The following is a 14,131-nucleotide window of genomic DNA, read 5'->3' as shown; positions in this document are numbered from 1 at the left end:
CAGTGGTACGGCCCCCTAAAGCTTTGCTGGATTAACTGGTTTAACTGTGACTCACTGAAACAGCCCAGCGCGGTCAGACTCAGATATACGGCTCAGATTCTAAATGTAATTCCTCATACTGATCCCATCACACTGTGCTTTTAAAATTAGCCTCAACATCTGGCCAGTCCACAGCCCGTCTCACCCACCTGACAAGGCCTCGGTCTAACGCACCAATACTGTTTGGACGTTCACTACAGAACAGAAGGAAGCTCAGGACACCAGCAGGACATCAGCCTGAGTTAAGACTGCGAATACTGACATTACAGCACTGGCATAAACACTATATGTCCACATGTTTGTGGACACCCCTTCTAAGGAATGAAGGAAAGTTGCACTCATTGCTGACACAGACGTACAAATGCCATACAAAGCTCGTCTAGGCCCTGCAGAGAAGTACTGCCAATAGAATAGGACTCTCTGGAGCAGATCAACATCAACCTATCATTCTGGAATGATGGTGGTGGAACTCCATCCAGTATTTTTGGGATGAGTTGGGGATGATGAGGTGGGGCGGTGATCATCATCCAACATTCTGACCTCACTAATGCTCTCGTCATTGAATGCAATCAAATCCTCACAGCAATGCTTCTCCAGAATCTAGTAGAAAATCTTCTCTGGACAGTAGAAACAGTTACTCCAACCAAAGCAGGATCAGCTCTTTTTAATACGCCTGATTTCAGAGGAAACAATGAATATGCAGGTGTCCCAATACTTTTGTCCATATAGTGTCTCGGCTAAAGTGACAAACACCCAATGCCCTCTAAAACAGCAGGTCAAACCGTAAAAAAAAGTGAATCAGATTTATAAATCTCCCTTTTCCAGTTACCACAAATCATATATTAATAAATAAAAAATGACAGTGCATGTTAATCCATAACAGGAACAAAAAGACACATAAAGCCACGAACGCTGCAGAAATGAGCTCACTCACATTCCTCAAGGGAAACAAAAACATTAGTTTTGGCGACAAAAAAACGAATTTGATAAAAGGCTGTGACCTTTCACATGACCAGACGGTCACATGTGGTCTGCCTCTTATCAGGGTGGCAAGTCAGCGGGCATTCTGCAGTCACCAAGTTCACTCCTTTGTACATTCATTGCACCCCCTGCTGGCCAAGCTTGGAACTGCATCTCAGCTCAAAAAGACACGCTTTGTTTTTGTTAGTTATTTTTCCCCGAAAGAAAACGCTTAAAAAAGACGAACTGTTCATCTGCACCGTAAACAGTCCACCCACCTCCAGACTCCCCTCTGACTTATTTAAACTACAGAGTGGACGTAAAAGGCATCGTAGGGTCCTGCAGTGGCTCGATCACCTCTGACGAACTCCGGCACTGACAAAGTCCCTCACTGCAGCTTTGGTCCGAGAGAGGGGGGAACCGTACCACCAGAGAGAGGAGGAGGAGGAGGAGAACTAACCGTGGAAATGAAACAGAGATACAGGGGTGAAGTGTATAAGGAGGAAGGGCAGGGGAGGAGAACGTTGAGAATAGGACGGTAAAAGAAAAGGAGGAGCTGAATAAGGGAGAAGGGCGTCCCGTCCCGCTGCTGAGGGTCATTTTAACACCAGCGTGGCCTCACTGCCGTCTTTCCTCCTCAGGTACAGGCCCTGGCTCAGGTGATGCTCCCGGCGCAGGTATGCATAGAAGTAGTCTGAAACAAGCAGGATCTAACACACACACACACACACACACACACACACACACACACACACACACACACTTTAAAAACATTATACAGACTTCAATTCACACCAACATTGTCTAATAATGGCACAATGAATAATCTCACATCACTGAAATACTTCATATTTTAGTTCTATTATTATTTCTGTATATAGTTTTATCATTTCATGGTTATTTCAAGTCTTTACATATTTATATACTTATATTATGTTATTATTTTATGTGAACAGGCAGTTATTAAAGCATTTCACTGCTAGCTGGACTGTGTAGGACTATTTATGTGACAAATAAGCCTTAATTTGATTTGATTTCCAGTAATAGTTCTGTGAATTGAACTCTTACTCTGGCCTGGAGATTTGACTGATTTCATGTCCACACCACTGACGGTGCAAATGTGTCTGTTTAGGTGCAATATATATATAGTTTTTTTTATGTATATTAAAAACACACTCCTTCCACTGCTGAACAGCACAATAAAGTAAACTATGGACTCCAGTGGTAACGAAATGTGGAACATTACTACGCTACAGAAACACTGCAAAATTAAACAGCGCTATCAGGTGTTCCAGCTTCTCCACTGATACCGGCCCACACTGCGTTCACTCCCTCCAGCCCTGCTGCACAGCCGTACTGCGATGGGGTCTGGTGGGGCAGTGAAGAACCGCCCTGATGAGCTCAGCACGGACTTGCTGTTGTTGGTGAAATCAATACAAGCTCATAAATAATAAACAACAGCTCTGATGTCACTGTTTCCACCAACACACCGGCCTCCGAGCATCTACCCCAGTTCCCTCCAGCCCTGCTCCTCCACTGCACACAGCGGGGTTCAGAACCAGCCTTAGACAGGAGTGTGAGAAGCTGTCGTTGTCTGAGGCTCAGTCTGCTTGTTTGTTTAGATGTGAACCTCATTTCTGCCTCATGTTCACTTGCATTCCTGCAACCCTACACCCTACAGGAAACCCTAAAAGCCACTTCCTGTAGAGCAGGTGAATGAATAAGTGGGGGACGCGAGTTAGGTCACAGACTTCTGAGATGAGCTGTGGGAAAAACACAGCGTGCTTCAGATCTTAGGCCTAACGCTGTCGATTCTCACTCTTCATATCGGACTGATAATAAGCTCCAATTGGGAGGAGTGCGTCTATATTTAAAATCCTTCCATTTCATTTCTTGGACTTTCTCGCACTTCTAAATGTGTTTTTTAAATAATGCTATATATTTATTTTATTCTGTTCTGTTCTGTGTGTGAGGGTGCAGAATAGCTGGTGCCCACCTGACCCACGTTGAAGAGCAGTGTGATGGCGTAGTAGAAGTTTGAGTTGGCGCTGCCGGCGTAGATCCACAGATGCCAGAGCACAGGGAAGAGAGCAGAGCAAGCCAGCAAAACACACGACACCAGGAAGATGTTCCTCAAGACTGCAGGAGAAGCAAGCTGTGATTAAGAGAGCCTCAAACCTCAAAAAAGAGCCTCAAAGCTTCTGACTGGTTTTACACTTAAACCTGCAAAACTTACTAAAGCTGCCACTATAGACAATCTTAATTACTGCGTAATACACAGATTATTACTAACTGCACAAAATGTGTCTTGGTAAGTTAAAGCATCTTACATTCATCCATAATACTGTATATAATAAAGCAAAAAAAATAAAAAAACTAAACAAAAAAACAACAACAAAATAAACCCAAATAAAATAAAAATAATAAAATAAAAGAATTAAATATATAAAAAACATTCACATTTTATGATATATGTAGTATCATATGTGCATTCAATTACACCTGCAATTATAGTAATTATAATTACTGCCCAGTAAAAAAGTACAGATCATTTAGAGTTCTAAAACTTTTGCACAGCGCTGCTCATCCAAGCTCAAGCTTCTACCATTAACTTACACCAACTGAAACCTAGTAGGAGCTACATGGACCTGTGAAAATGAGCTCCTGCAAACTGATCCCCAACTGCTTTCATTTCTGCTCAAGCTCATCATCAAAACCTCTACTCACATCTGTACAGATGACTCCACGCAGGCAGGAAGGCCATGTAGAGCGCGATGTCCCCCACAGTGGGGTAGGACTTAAAGATGGAGATGATGGCAATCTGCATGAAGATGAGGAACACCGGGTGCTCCCTGTGGCAGAGAGACAAAAACAGGAAAGCTAAAGGTTTGAGAGAGGAAGTTTACAGTGATCCCACATTCTGTCCCTCACAGTCACTCCAGCCACCCCCCTCAGAAACACCATCAACAATAACCCCCTTAAAGCCTCCTTCAGTCCTCCAGGGCCGTACGACCCTCTGAAATGCTGGAGCTGCCAGCTGAGACGTATCCATACACATGAACGCAGGTCAGCCTGGAGCAGCAGTAATGCACATCCCTCAGACTTACTGCACAGCAGTAATATATACAGTACATATTTACTGATATGCAAAGGTTTGTGCACCCTTGATCAAATGACACCTGTTAATGCTTTGAGTGTAAATAAGTGAATAAATCCTCTACAGGAAACCGCTGTAAATGACACTTTCTGCACACTGTGCACACTGTCCCATTCATTTACTTAAGATATATACTTTAAATATAAAAATATATAAAATATCAAATAAAAAGGTCAAAATTAAATGTGCCACATCTCTTGGCACACATCTCATTTCATGTTCAATATATTAAGTTAAATAAATAAACAGTTTTAGTGTATTAAAGTCTTTACAAAGCAGCTTTACAGAGATCTGGGTTCGAATTCTGAAATAAATGAAACACGTCTACTTTCACACCTTCAGCCTGCGTCGTTTAAATAGCAGCGCTGCTTGTAAATATATTTACGCCGATTGACGCAGTGGTCTCGAAATGAGGTGTGTTCAGGTCAATTTCTGGCATATTGCTGTCTTGGCAACGGAAAACACAGGTGACCACTGACTGACAGTGCACTACCCCCCTCCCCAAAACCCCATTTCTCTAAAAGTCATAATGAGGAGAATGTTCTATTAAAATGTTGATGTTAAAAATGTTGGGCTGCACTAGGCTCCTGTTTCAGCTGCAGATCTGCCCATTGAAAATGAAGCATTTCAGTAATATCAGCTCTATTAAAGGAGCGTCTCTGTGCTCTACTGAGCATTAACATGAGCTTCATGGAGGAAAATATGAGGAGTCGTTGTCTAGAAGTTCTGTAAAGCTGCAGAAAGTCAGACTTCAGAGGCGTGTGATCAATAAGCTTTACTGGAATGTAAATGTGGGGCTTAGTCGGGACGTTTTACTCCAATAGGGAGTCAGAATGGTATGAATGGTGGGTTTCTGGATGGATTTATCTGGAGCGGGTTTTTTATTGATGACGAGCAGAATGAAAACAAAGGGAAATTAAATAGGAGTAATGAGGCTGTTTTTAAAATGTAAGGAGGTTCAGATAAGTTCAGAAAGTTCAGATAATTGGGTGAAAATGTAAGAAGTAGAAGTAAAAAGTCGTCTGAGAAATAAATAATTACTCCAGTAAAGTTTAGATAACCAACATTTCTATTGAAGTAAAGTGATGAAGTATTTGTACTTTGTTACTTGACACCTCTTGGAGCTGAATTGTCAACACAGGTGGTCGCCCAACGAGTGTACACCCCCGCTTTGTCCCTCTAAAATAGCAATCCTCTAAAGTCAGGCCTTGATTTATTGCACGTTATGCCCAAAACACACCCAAGATTAATTAAAGAGAGTTAGTACAAGCAAAGACACACCGACACGCCCTAAATCATGCTGCGCGATTGACGGCTCACCTACTTCTGCAAATAACACCGATACCAGCGGAGAATAGAGCTTAACGCTATTCACTGATTCGGACTTACTTGAGCTTGATGGAGAGCGGGATGGTGTAGAAGAAGACGTTGATCTGGAAAACGCAGATGAAAAAGAAGCGGAAGTGTTCGAACATCTCAGCAAAGAAATACCAGAAGAGCCCAATGTTTGGAGTGAGATCTGGCACAGAGAGGCTGTGAAATACACACACACACACACACACACACACAGTACATTTTTATTTTTACAGATTATATATTATAATAAAATCATAGTAGCGATAGTCAGAGTAATGAGAGTAATAATAATAATAATAATAGTAATAATAATAATAATAGGCAGATAGTTAAAGTCCATGTAAACTTCCACATAACCTACATGAACCCGTAGACAGACGGGATAAACTCCCACGAGCCGAGCAGAAAGAAGGAGAGGCAGATGATGACCATCAGGCTGCCCAGGAACATGAAGGCGTACTGCAGCGTGAAGATCCAGAAACTGCTCCTGCAGGGGTTCACTGGGATATACAGCCTCTGAAACACAGGAGCAGAGCGGTCAGACCTTCCCAAAAGACTTTCTGATGACTTCATTTGCACACACACACACGCGCACACACGCGCACACACGCGCGCACACGCGCGCACACATGCGCGCACACATGCGCGCACACATGCGCGCACACATGCGCGCACACATGCGCGCACACACACACACACGCGCGCACACACACACACACACGCGCGCACACACACAAACACACAATCACTTACGATTAACCAACCATTAAAAGAATACATTACCAATTCTGGCAATGAAGAGTTTGGACACTATTCCAGTTGTAAAATCTCAGAATTTTATTAACTCACTGGACTTTAACTGACCGGCTGGGACACTTGCATTCTGTCACTAGTTTCCTGAAGAGAATTCCAGAGAATAACACACTCTGACTCTTCAAACCTTGATCTAAACAGCTGCAGAGGATCGGAGAATGAAGCCAGGCGTGACTAAACAGATGTCAAAACACTTCCAGCTCTCATTGTCACTGTCTGAAAGGCCATTAGAAAATGGACTCCAAGGGAACTGTGGAGGTCTGGAAGATCAAGAAAATTCTCATATGCAGTCAAGAAAGGCAAGGCATAGCTCCCTACAGTTAATAACAGACAGGGTTAAATTTACAGGTGTCCTGGAGTAATCCTCTCTTTCAGGGAGGCTCCTCTGCGACTGCATTCTCTTCCCGATCAACTACGTCTGCTTATCCTGGGCGTCCTCCGAGAAAATTACAGGCTGAACCATTACAGGCTGTTTTTCACTCAAATACAGTCTATTTGGGATCATGTGACAGTGTGAATAAAACATACTAAATGCACTCTGCTCAGTTTTGTTTGCCGTCTGGATGTGAGAGCTTCATCACTGAGGAGACACTGACGAGAAACTAATCCACTACCAGTAGAGTAAAGACCTGCAGAAAGGTTTGACCAACACCAGGCTTGGAGTGGGGGTGCACTGCTACTCCTATTATTATTATTATTATTATTATTAGCATCATTATTCTTATTATTATTATTTATTACAATCATCAGCAGGAAACCTTACCTGCAACCTCATCACTTAAATCAACACCTGAAGCAAAGCATCTACACCAGCCAGAGACATTCTGATACTAAAGTTCTAGGGACTAAAGAAGCGAAATGAAACTCTTTGGCCACAATTACTGTCATTTTTATTTTTATCTAACTAATCAAATATACAGTAAAGGTACCTTTGCTGCAAACCCTTTACTGTCATTTAAAGCTGTTTTAAGGTGCTGTGATAGTGACCACTCACCTGTAACAGGAAGAGAAGGGCGGGGGCAAACAACGTGAGGGGGTAGATGCTCTGGTATGTTGCCAAGGCCAAGAATATCGCACTCAATAAGGCACTTCCTAAAAACACAAAAGCATAAGAGACGGAATAAATGACAGAGCACTCAGCGTGTTACAGGGCAGATACCTGAACTCTGCAGCGTGATCGAAATGCTCTGGGTTTAAAAATACAGACAAAAGTGAAGAAACATCCTGATCCAAGTAATGCAGTAATCCCCCACTTCTCTATAGGTGAATCAATCTGTGCAGATTTCACTGGACAAATGGACCCGATTACACAACCAGCCAACAGCCTGCACTGATGCAACACGGTTTTGAACCAGTTCTGATCACGGTCACGTGTGTGGCAGTGAGTTATTTAGCAGATTAGAGCAAGACTTTCAGTACTGTGTGTGCACACCGCAAGCCAAGAAACCGAAACAGCCGCCGGAAGTCAGTCAATTTCAGTGAAAGTCTGCGACACATCTGCGTTCAGAAACACGACAGCGAGCGAAGCCAAGTGGGCGAATTCAGCACCGCATTAAAGCTGAGCCAATCAGATGACAGGTTCTCACTTTCCCTTTAAAACCACTCCACTCACTTTCGTTCGTACTGAAGATTTCTAACTTTTGCTAAATGGAGGTAACGGCGTTATTGCCTGAGGTAAAGCTCACCAACAGCCAGCAAGACGATCTCTCTCGTATCCTTTCAGGAATAATCAGTCTTCTGAGAAGGGTTTAGTTTTAATACAGGGTTTTTAATTTATGCTGCTTATTTGTTGAGAAACCATCAGCAGATCAGTTTAGTGGTTGATTTTTCAGTTGAAAGTTGCCTGCTTGATGGCCTGTCTGCATGTTGGTGGACGTGCCCACCAGCGGCTCATCGGCTGCTGCAGGGGTGACGCGGCATCTGTAAAACTTTGTCTGTCCTGAATATGGACCCGAAAAATACATGATGTCAATCCTGATAAAAGCTGGGCAGTGGAGCTCAGCGGTCAGAGCTCCGGGCTGTTGATGACAGGGTAGTGGGTTCGATACCCGGGCTCGGCAAGCTGCCACTGTTGGGCCCTTGAGCAAGACCCTTCACCCTCTCTGCTCCCCGAGCGCTGGAGTTGGCCGCCCACCGCTCTGGGTGTGTGTGTGTGCTCACTGCCCCTAGTTCACTAGTATGTGTGTGTGTTCACTACCACAGATGAGTCAAATGTGAATGACACAGTTCACTGTATGTAGTACAGTGAGAAGTACTTACACCTTTACCTTTTAATGAGTGAACATGTGTCCAGGCAGGTTCATGAAGTGCTTCACCTCTAACAAAGAGAGCCTGTTTACTGCAGATGTGGAGAACCCACCTTTTAATGTACAGAGGATGAAGAGAGCAATCACAGCATTGTTCAGTCCGCATGTAGACTTTGCCACACAGGAGAGGATTGTGAATGGATTCAGCAGGTAACTGCAGGAGCACAGAGAGTGAGAAAGAAAGACCAGTAAGGTGAGGGACGTACAGAACTGTCTGTATTATATACAGCAACACGAAGACTGGAATAGATCACATTAGCATTAATGTACTTGGATCGATCACACTATATGTGTGGATATCAGTGTTTTGTTGGAAACACTGAGAGGTGAGGTTCATTAGTTAAACCTCTGCATACTGTGAGCAGAAAGATGGCAGGACTCACAACATGGCCACTTTGAGAGGGATGTAGTGCATCTCTTTGGGAGAGCGCATGAGCTCCAGACAGTCGTGTGGATATCTGTCGGCCTCCAGAGCGTACTTCTGTTTCCTGAACTGCAACGTGAGGAGAAACAAACAGGTTTAATCAACACCTCAGCGAGGGTCCATTAGACTCGCCTCCATCAGCTGATTTCTCTTCATTAGCAGAGGCAATACAGGGACAGCTCCAGACTGAAGGTGAGGTAAATAAACAGTAGAAATGATCCCTATATCTGATATCAGCTATTATTAGCTCAGCGCTGGTCTGATTTAACTGCACAAATAAAACATGATGGTTGCGCAAAGCCAGCCAATCAGTTTAACCTACCAAACAATAGAAATAGGTGTTCACACTCACACACACACACGGCTGTATACTCTCCATAGAAAAGCCCTGACAAATAGAACAGGACACTCTGGAGCAGCCATGATCACATGACCCTATCGTCACCATGCTGCCTAATGCCAGGCGTGGGCTAGAGGGGGATAAAGCCCCCCAGCATTGAGCTGTGGAGCAGTGGAAGAACTATGGAAGAGCTCCATCCAGTACTTTTGGGAGGAGTTGGAGTGGCAGAACTGATCATCCAACATCAGGACCTGACCTCACTGGTGCTCTCAGTCTCAGGTTGAATGCAATCAAATCCTCCCCACAGCAATTTTTCAATCTCTAGTGTAAAGCCTTCCCAGAGTCTGTAAAGGGGGACAGCCTCCTTGCTAGTACCCGTGAATTTAGACATATAGGGTCGGTTTCCCACACAGGGATTAAGAGATTCTCCAGCTGCTGCTGATGATGATGAGTGCTCCTGATACTCACCACATTCTTGTTGTAGCTCTGCACTGCCAGATAGAGCGCCACCGCTGTGATTCCATCTGCTATCTGAAGAGAGAAGTTTAACACAGGCGCTGTGACTCAGGCCGGATGGCAGGCTCACCAGCTTACGGATGATTCAGATACTCTCCCTTCCTCTTCATCATCTGTCTAACAGTCGAGACTGCCTTCACACTACAGCGAGCTTCTCTCTCAGGAACACAAGCGTGCTACACAAACACTGCTCACTGAGACACGCTCAGGGTCGAGCTGGAACACGGTTTACATCACAGACACCCGTCAGACTTTAATTCTACTGCGGGTCCTGCTCTCAGGGTCTCCAGGACCGGACTGTGTGGGTCTGCATTGTGGTTTGTTTGCTGGGAGCTTCAGGTGGTTCTGAAAGTCCAGTTTTGACCTATAAACACTAATCAAACAGTTTAGAGTTTCTGTCTGATTAACGTTTACAGCTCTGAGTCAGATTCCCTCTGCACTCAGTTTAAGAGAAACACCACAAAACAGTCCAATCAGAACCAACTCTAGTAGTCCAATCTAGGGTTGCAACGGTATGAGATTTTAATGGCCATCTCAGGAAATATCACAGTTTTACGGTATCACCGTATACAGTATCTCACTGTATGTTCTGCTCATTCTCATTATTTAATAATAATAATAATAATAACAATAATATTATACACTGATCCTTAAAGGAATGGAGAGTTTTTTATTTGTTGAACAATTATTATATTCAAATCTGTTTATTAAAATTACGTGGAAAGTACATGTGAAATATCCTACTTTATAAAAAATAAATAAATAAAGCTTATTACATAAGGTGGAGCTCTTCTGAACTATTTTATTTGCAGCTATTTATTATTTTGATTATGGATCAATCAAAAAAAATATTTTCTCCATTAACTGATTGACTCTGAGAATAGTAAAAAACTGGTGGGATTATTTTTTCTTCCAATACTGGTATTTAGCAAATGTACACTGTATGGTAATCAATAATTTTCATACCCTGGTAGACATTAAACTGGTACACCGCTGCAATCTAGCCCACTCAGAACCAGTACAGTCAGGCTAAACTCCACTGCGTTGCTCTAAAGTCTGAAGCTGAAAACGGAAACTTTAACTGAACAGGGTTAGATGGATCTGGGTTTGGATGGATACAGGCGTGGAGGGTATAGATGGGTATGGATATAAATAATGATGGGTGGAGATGGACATTGGGTAAGTATGGATATGAATGAGTATGAATTTGTATAGATACAGATGGTTTGAGTATGGAGGTGGAGATGGGTGTAGATGTGTATGTATTTTCTGGGAGTTTTTTTGCATTAGGTTTTCTACTCACCATAAATACAATCTCTGCATAGTCAACCACAAAATGAAAGAGGTATATGATGAGCGGTGTCTGAAACAAGGGAAACAGTTAAGTGGTCAATATTACCAGGAGTAAAAACAAAGCCTTTTCATGATATCATCATCATCATCATCATCATCACCTGATATTTTTAGACTGTTTAAAGATTTATACATACACACAAACTAATACCTAATATCTGCACTGGAACATGGTTATCAGTGATACCATAACACAACACCACCCACACCACCCATAACGGGAACCAACATTCATACTCATATGTCAGAGTGTTTAACAGTCACACTAAAATACTCACTTCATGAAATACATCTCCTGAGTAGGGAGAGACGCCGAGGTCCAGCAGCGCCAGACCTTCCACCACTGAAAAGGCACACACACACACACACACAAACACACACACAAACACACACACAAACACACACACAAACACACACACACTGTTAGGTATATCCTAAAACAGCTTAGTGACAGCACAAGACCTACACAGCGCCTCTAATTTTTGCAGATTCTCTGGTTCTCGCAGTAGATCAGGGGTCATCAGCTGTGACCCCGGAGGGCTGCAGTTTACAGGCTTTCCCGGTTTTAGGCATTTTCCAGGACTGTGGTAAACCGTGGTCATGAAGAGATACACATGGTCAGCAGCAATACTCAAACAGGCTGTGGTGTTCAAGCAATAACTGACTGGTATTAACGGCTCAAAGTGAGCCAAGAAAGCTCCACCATCCTGGACGGTTCACACAAAGCAAACTGGGTCCATAGATTCTTGCTGTCCCACCGTCTGACACACAGGTTTCTGCCCGTATCTCAGCATGCCTCGCCGACGTCTCGTCTTGGATGGCGGCTCACCACCTCAAACTCAACCCCAGCAAGACGGAGCTGCTGTACATCCCGGGAACTGCTGGACCAAGAAACGATGCCATCACCTTTGAGAACTCACTGGTCACTCCTTCTACTGAAGCCCGAAGCCTTGGTGTAGTGATGGATGATCAGTTATCGTTCTCAAGTCATGTTGCAAACGTAACTCGGTCCTGCGGATTTCTCCTGTACAACATCCGGAGAATTCCACCCTTCCTCTCTAGAGAGGCCACCCAGGTGCTTGTTCAGTCTCTCGTCACTTCCAGACTTGACTACTGCAACTCTCTCCTGGCTGGTCTCCCTCTGCACACCATCAGGCCCCTGCAACTCATCCAGAATGCAGCGGCACGGGTCGTCTTCAATGTCCCTAAATTCAGCCATGTCTCTCCACTGCTGCGTTCTCTCCACTGGCTTCCTGTAGCTGCTGCCCACATCAGATTCAGAACCCTGACGCTGGCCTACAAAGCCAAGAACGGACCAGCCCCTCTGTATCTGATGGCAATGGTCAAAAGCCGATCCACACCAAGAGCCCTTCGAGCTTCAAGTACGGCTCGGCTCGACTCGCCATTCCTCAAAATCCACGGAAGACGAGCGTCCAGGCTTTTTTCTGTCCTGCACCAAAGTGGTGGAACGAGCTGCCCCTGGGTGTCCGAACGGCCGAGCTGCTCGCTGTCTTCAAACGCAGACTGAAGACCCTCCTCTTCAGAGAGTACTTGGACGAATAGTTCTATGGTCGCCTTATTGTCTTGTGTTTAGCAATGTCTAAAGCTTAGAGGTATCTTTTGTATTAGTCTATTCTAACTAGCTAAGGCTTTTCTTGGGTAAATAGCAAAGCACTTTGTAAGTCGCTCTGGATAAGAGCATCTGCTAAATGCCGTGAATGTAAATGTAAAAGATGTTGACGTCACATGATGGCCCTACCATCCATGTTCCTCAGCAGAAACCCAGATCCATCAGACCAGGCTACATTTCTCCAGTGTTGGTGAGCCGGTGCTGAGCCACTGCAGCCTCAGCTTTCTGTTCTTAGCTGAACCTAGTATGGTCTCCTGCTGGTTTAGCTCTATATCCTCCTCAAGGTTGGAGGTGCTGCGGTTCAGTCTGTTCTCCACTATTATACAGAGGGGTTCTCTGAGCTACTGTAGCCTTTCTGCCAGCTCCAGACGGCCAGCAGGCACAGAAATACTCATACCAGCCTATCGGACATCTGAGGTGACCATCACCTGGAGCTTCTGGTCCGTCTTTGTGTACCGCACATCTGCAACACAACTGGCTGACTGGATGACAGCACGAATGAGTATATACATATACAGACGTTCCTAATAATAATAATTTGCACAGATAGTGCAAACTAATCTGCTGTGAATCAGGATGGAGGCGAGATTGGACTTTATACCAGTATCACGGTGCCTTTAATCCCCATACATTATTTATTTACATATATAAACACTTAAAAACATCATGACATAATCAGAAACACGATAAAAAACAATAAAAAATTATCAATTTTGAAATATACCCATATATATATATATATATATATATATATATATATATATATATATATAATAGCTAATCAATATCATTCAGCACTAGCATCACTAACTAAATGTTTTACCACCTACACAGAAAGTCTATAGGTAATTAAAATATTCAATATCTGTCAATTACTAATTAAACATTTTACAACAACAACAATAACAGCAGCGTTTTGACAGTTAGCCTAGCCTAGCCTCGCCTATGGGTCCAGACGTGCTGTGTTAGCATCCGAGCTACACCCACAAACATCCCCCACAGCTCGCGAACCGAGCACCGGACGACACCCCAACCCACCTCTTTTCCACGCATTGAGGGGGGACACCACTTCGACCCGCTCCGAGATGAGCTCAGCCAGGCTGGACCGAAACAGGACCGCTCGAATGGTGACAGCCAAAAATAGGACTAGCGTTAAGGGAGCGGCCATTTTCGCGAAGACGCTGCTTATGCCGCCCTCGCAGTTTGGTGCATCATGGGAGCTGTAGTTTTTAGCGTA

The 14,131-nt window shown here is 43.9% G+C and overlaps 1 protein-coding gene across 1 annotated transcript; it reads right to left on the bottom strand.

Moving 5' to 3' along the window:
* Window positions 1-688: 688 nt before the first annotated feature.
* Window positions 689-14,083, bottom strand: pigu (phosphatidylinositol glycan anchor biosynthesis, class U). The gene is made up of 12 exons (XM_072684951.1): window positions 13,933-14,083; window positions 11,543-11,607; window positions 11,215-11,274; window positions 9,864-9,926; window positions 9,015-9,124; window positions 8,685-8,785; window positions 7,320-7,417; window positions 5,874-6,028; window positions 5,546-5,689; window positions 3,727-3,851; window positions 2,996-3,138; window positions 689-1,709 (listed from the first exon to the last, which is right to left on the bottom strand). The coding sequence occupies exons 1-12, from the start codon at window positions 14,060-14,062 to the stop codon at window positions 1,596-1,598; spliced, it is 1,308 nt and encodes a 435-aa protein (XP_072541052.1). The 5' UTR covers window positions 14,063-14,083; the 3' UTR covers window positions 689-1,595.
* Window positions 14,084-14,131: the final 48 nt, after the last annotated feature.

Source organism: Salminus brasiliensis, chromosome 7 (genome assembly GCF_030463535.1).
Source record: "Salminus brasiliensis chromosome 7, fSalBra1.hap2, whole genome shotgun sequence".
Lineage (NCBI taxonomy): Eukaryota > Metazoa > Chordata > Actinopteri > Characiformes > Bryconidae > Salminus > Salminus brasiliensis.
The sequence above is the reverse complement of the archived record's forward strand: the minus strand, read 5'-3'. Positions and strand labels throughout refer to the sequence as shown.

What these genes read in the sequence shown, in the direction of transcription:
- pigu (XM_072684951.1), bottom strand. Translation starts at nt 14,062, where the DNA reads ATGGCCGCTCCCTTAACGCTAGTCCTATTTTTGGCTGTCACCATTCGA. An exon ending in CCTCAATGCGTGGAAAAGAG is followed by an intron (nt 11,608 to 13,932) that starts GTGGGTTGGGGT and finishes GTGCCTTTTCAG; the next exon opens with TGGTGGAAGGTCTGGCGCTG. An exon ending in AGAGCTACAACAAGAATGTG is followed by an intron (nt 9,125 to 9,863) that starts GTGAGTATCAGG and finishes CTCACGTTGCAG; the next exon opens with TTCAGGAAACAGAAGTACGC.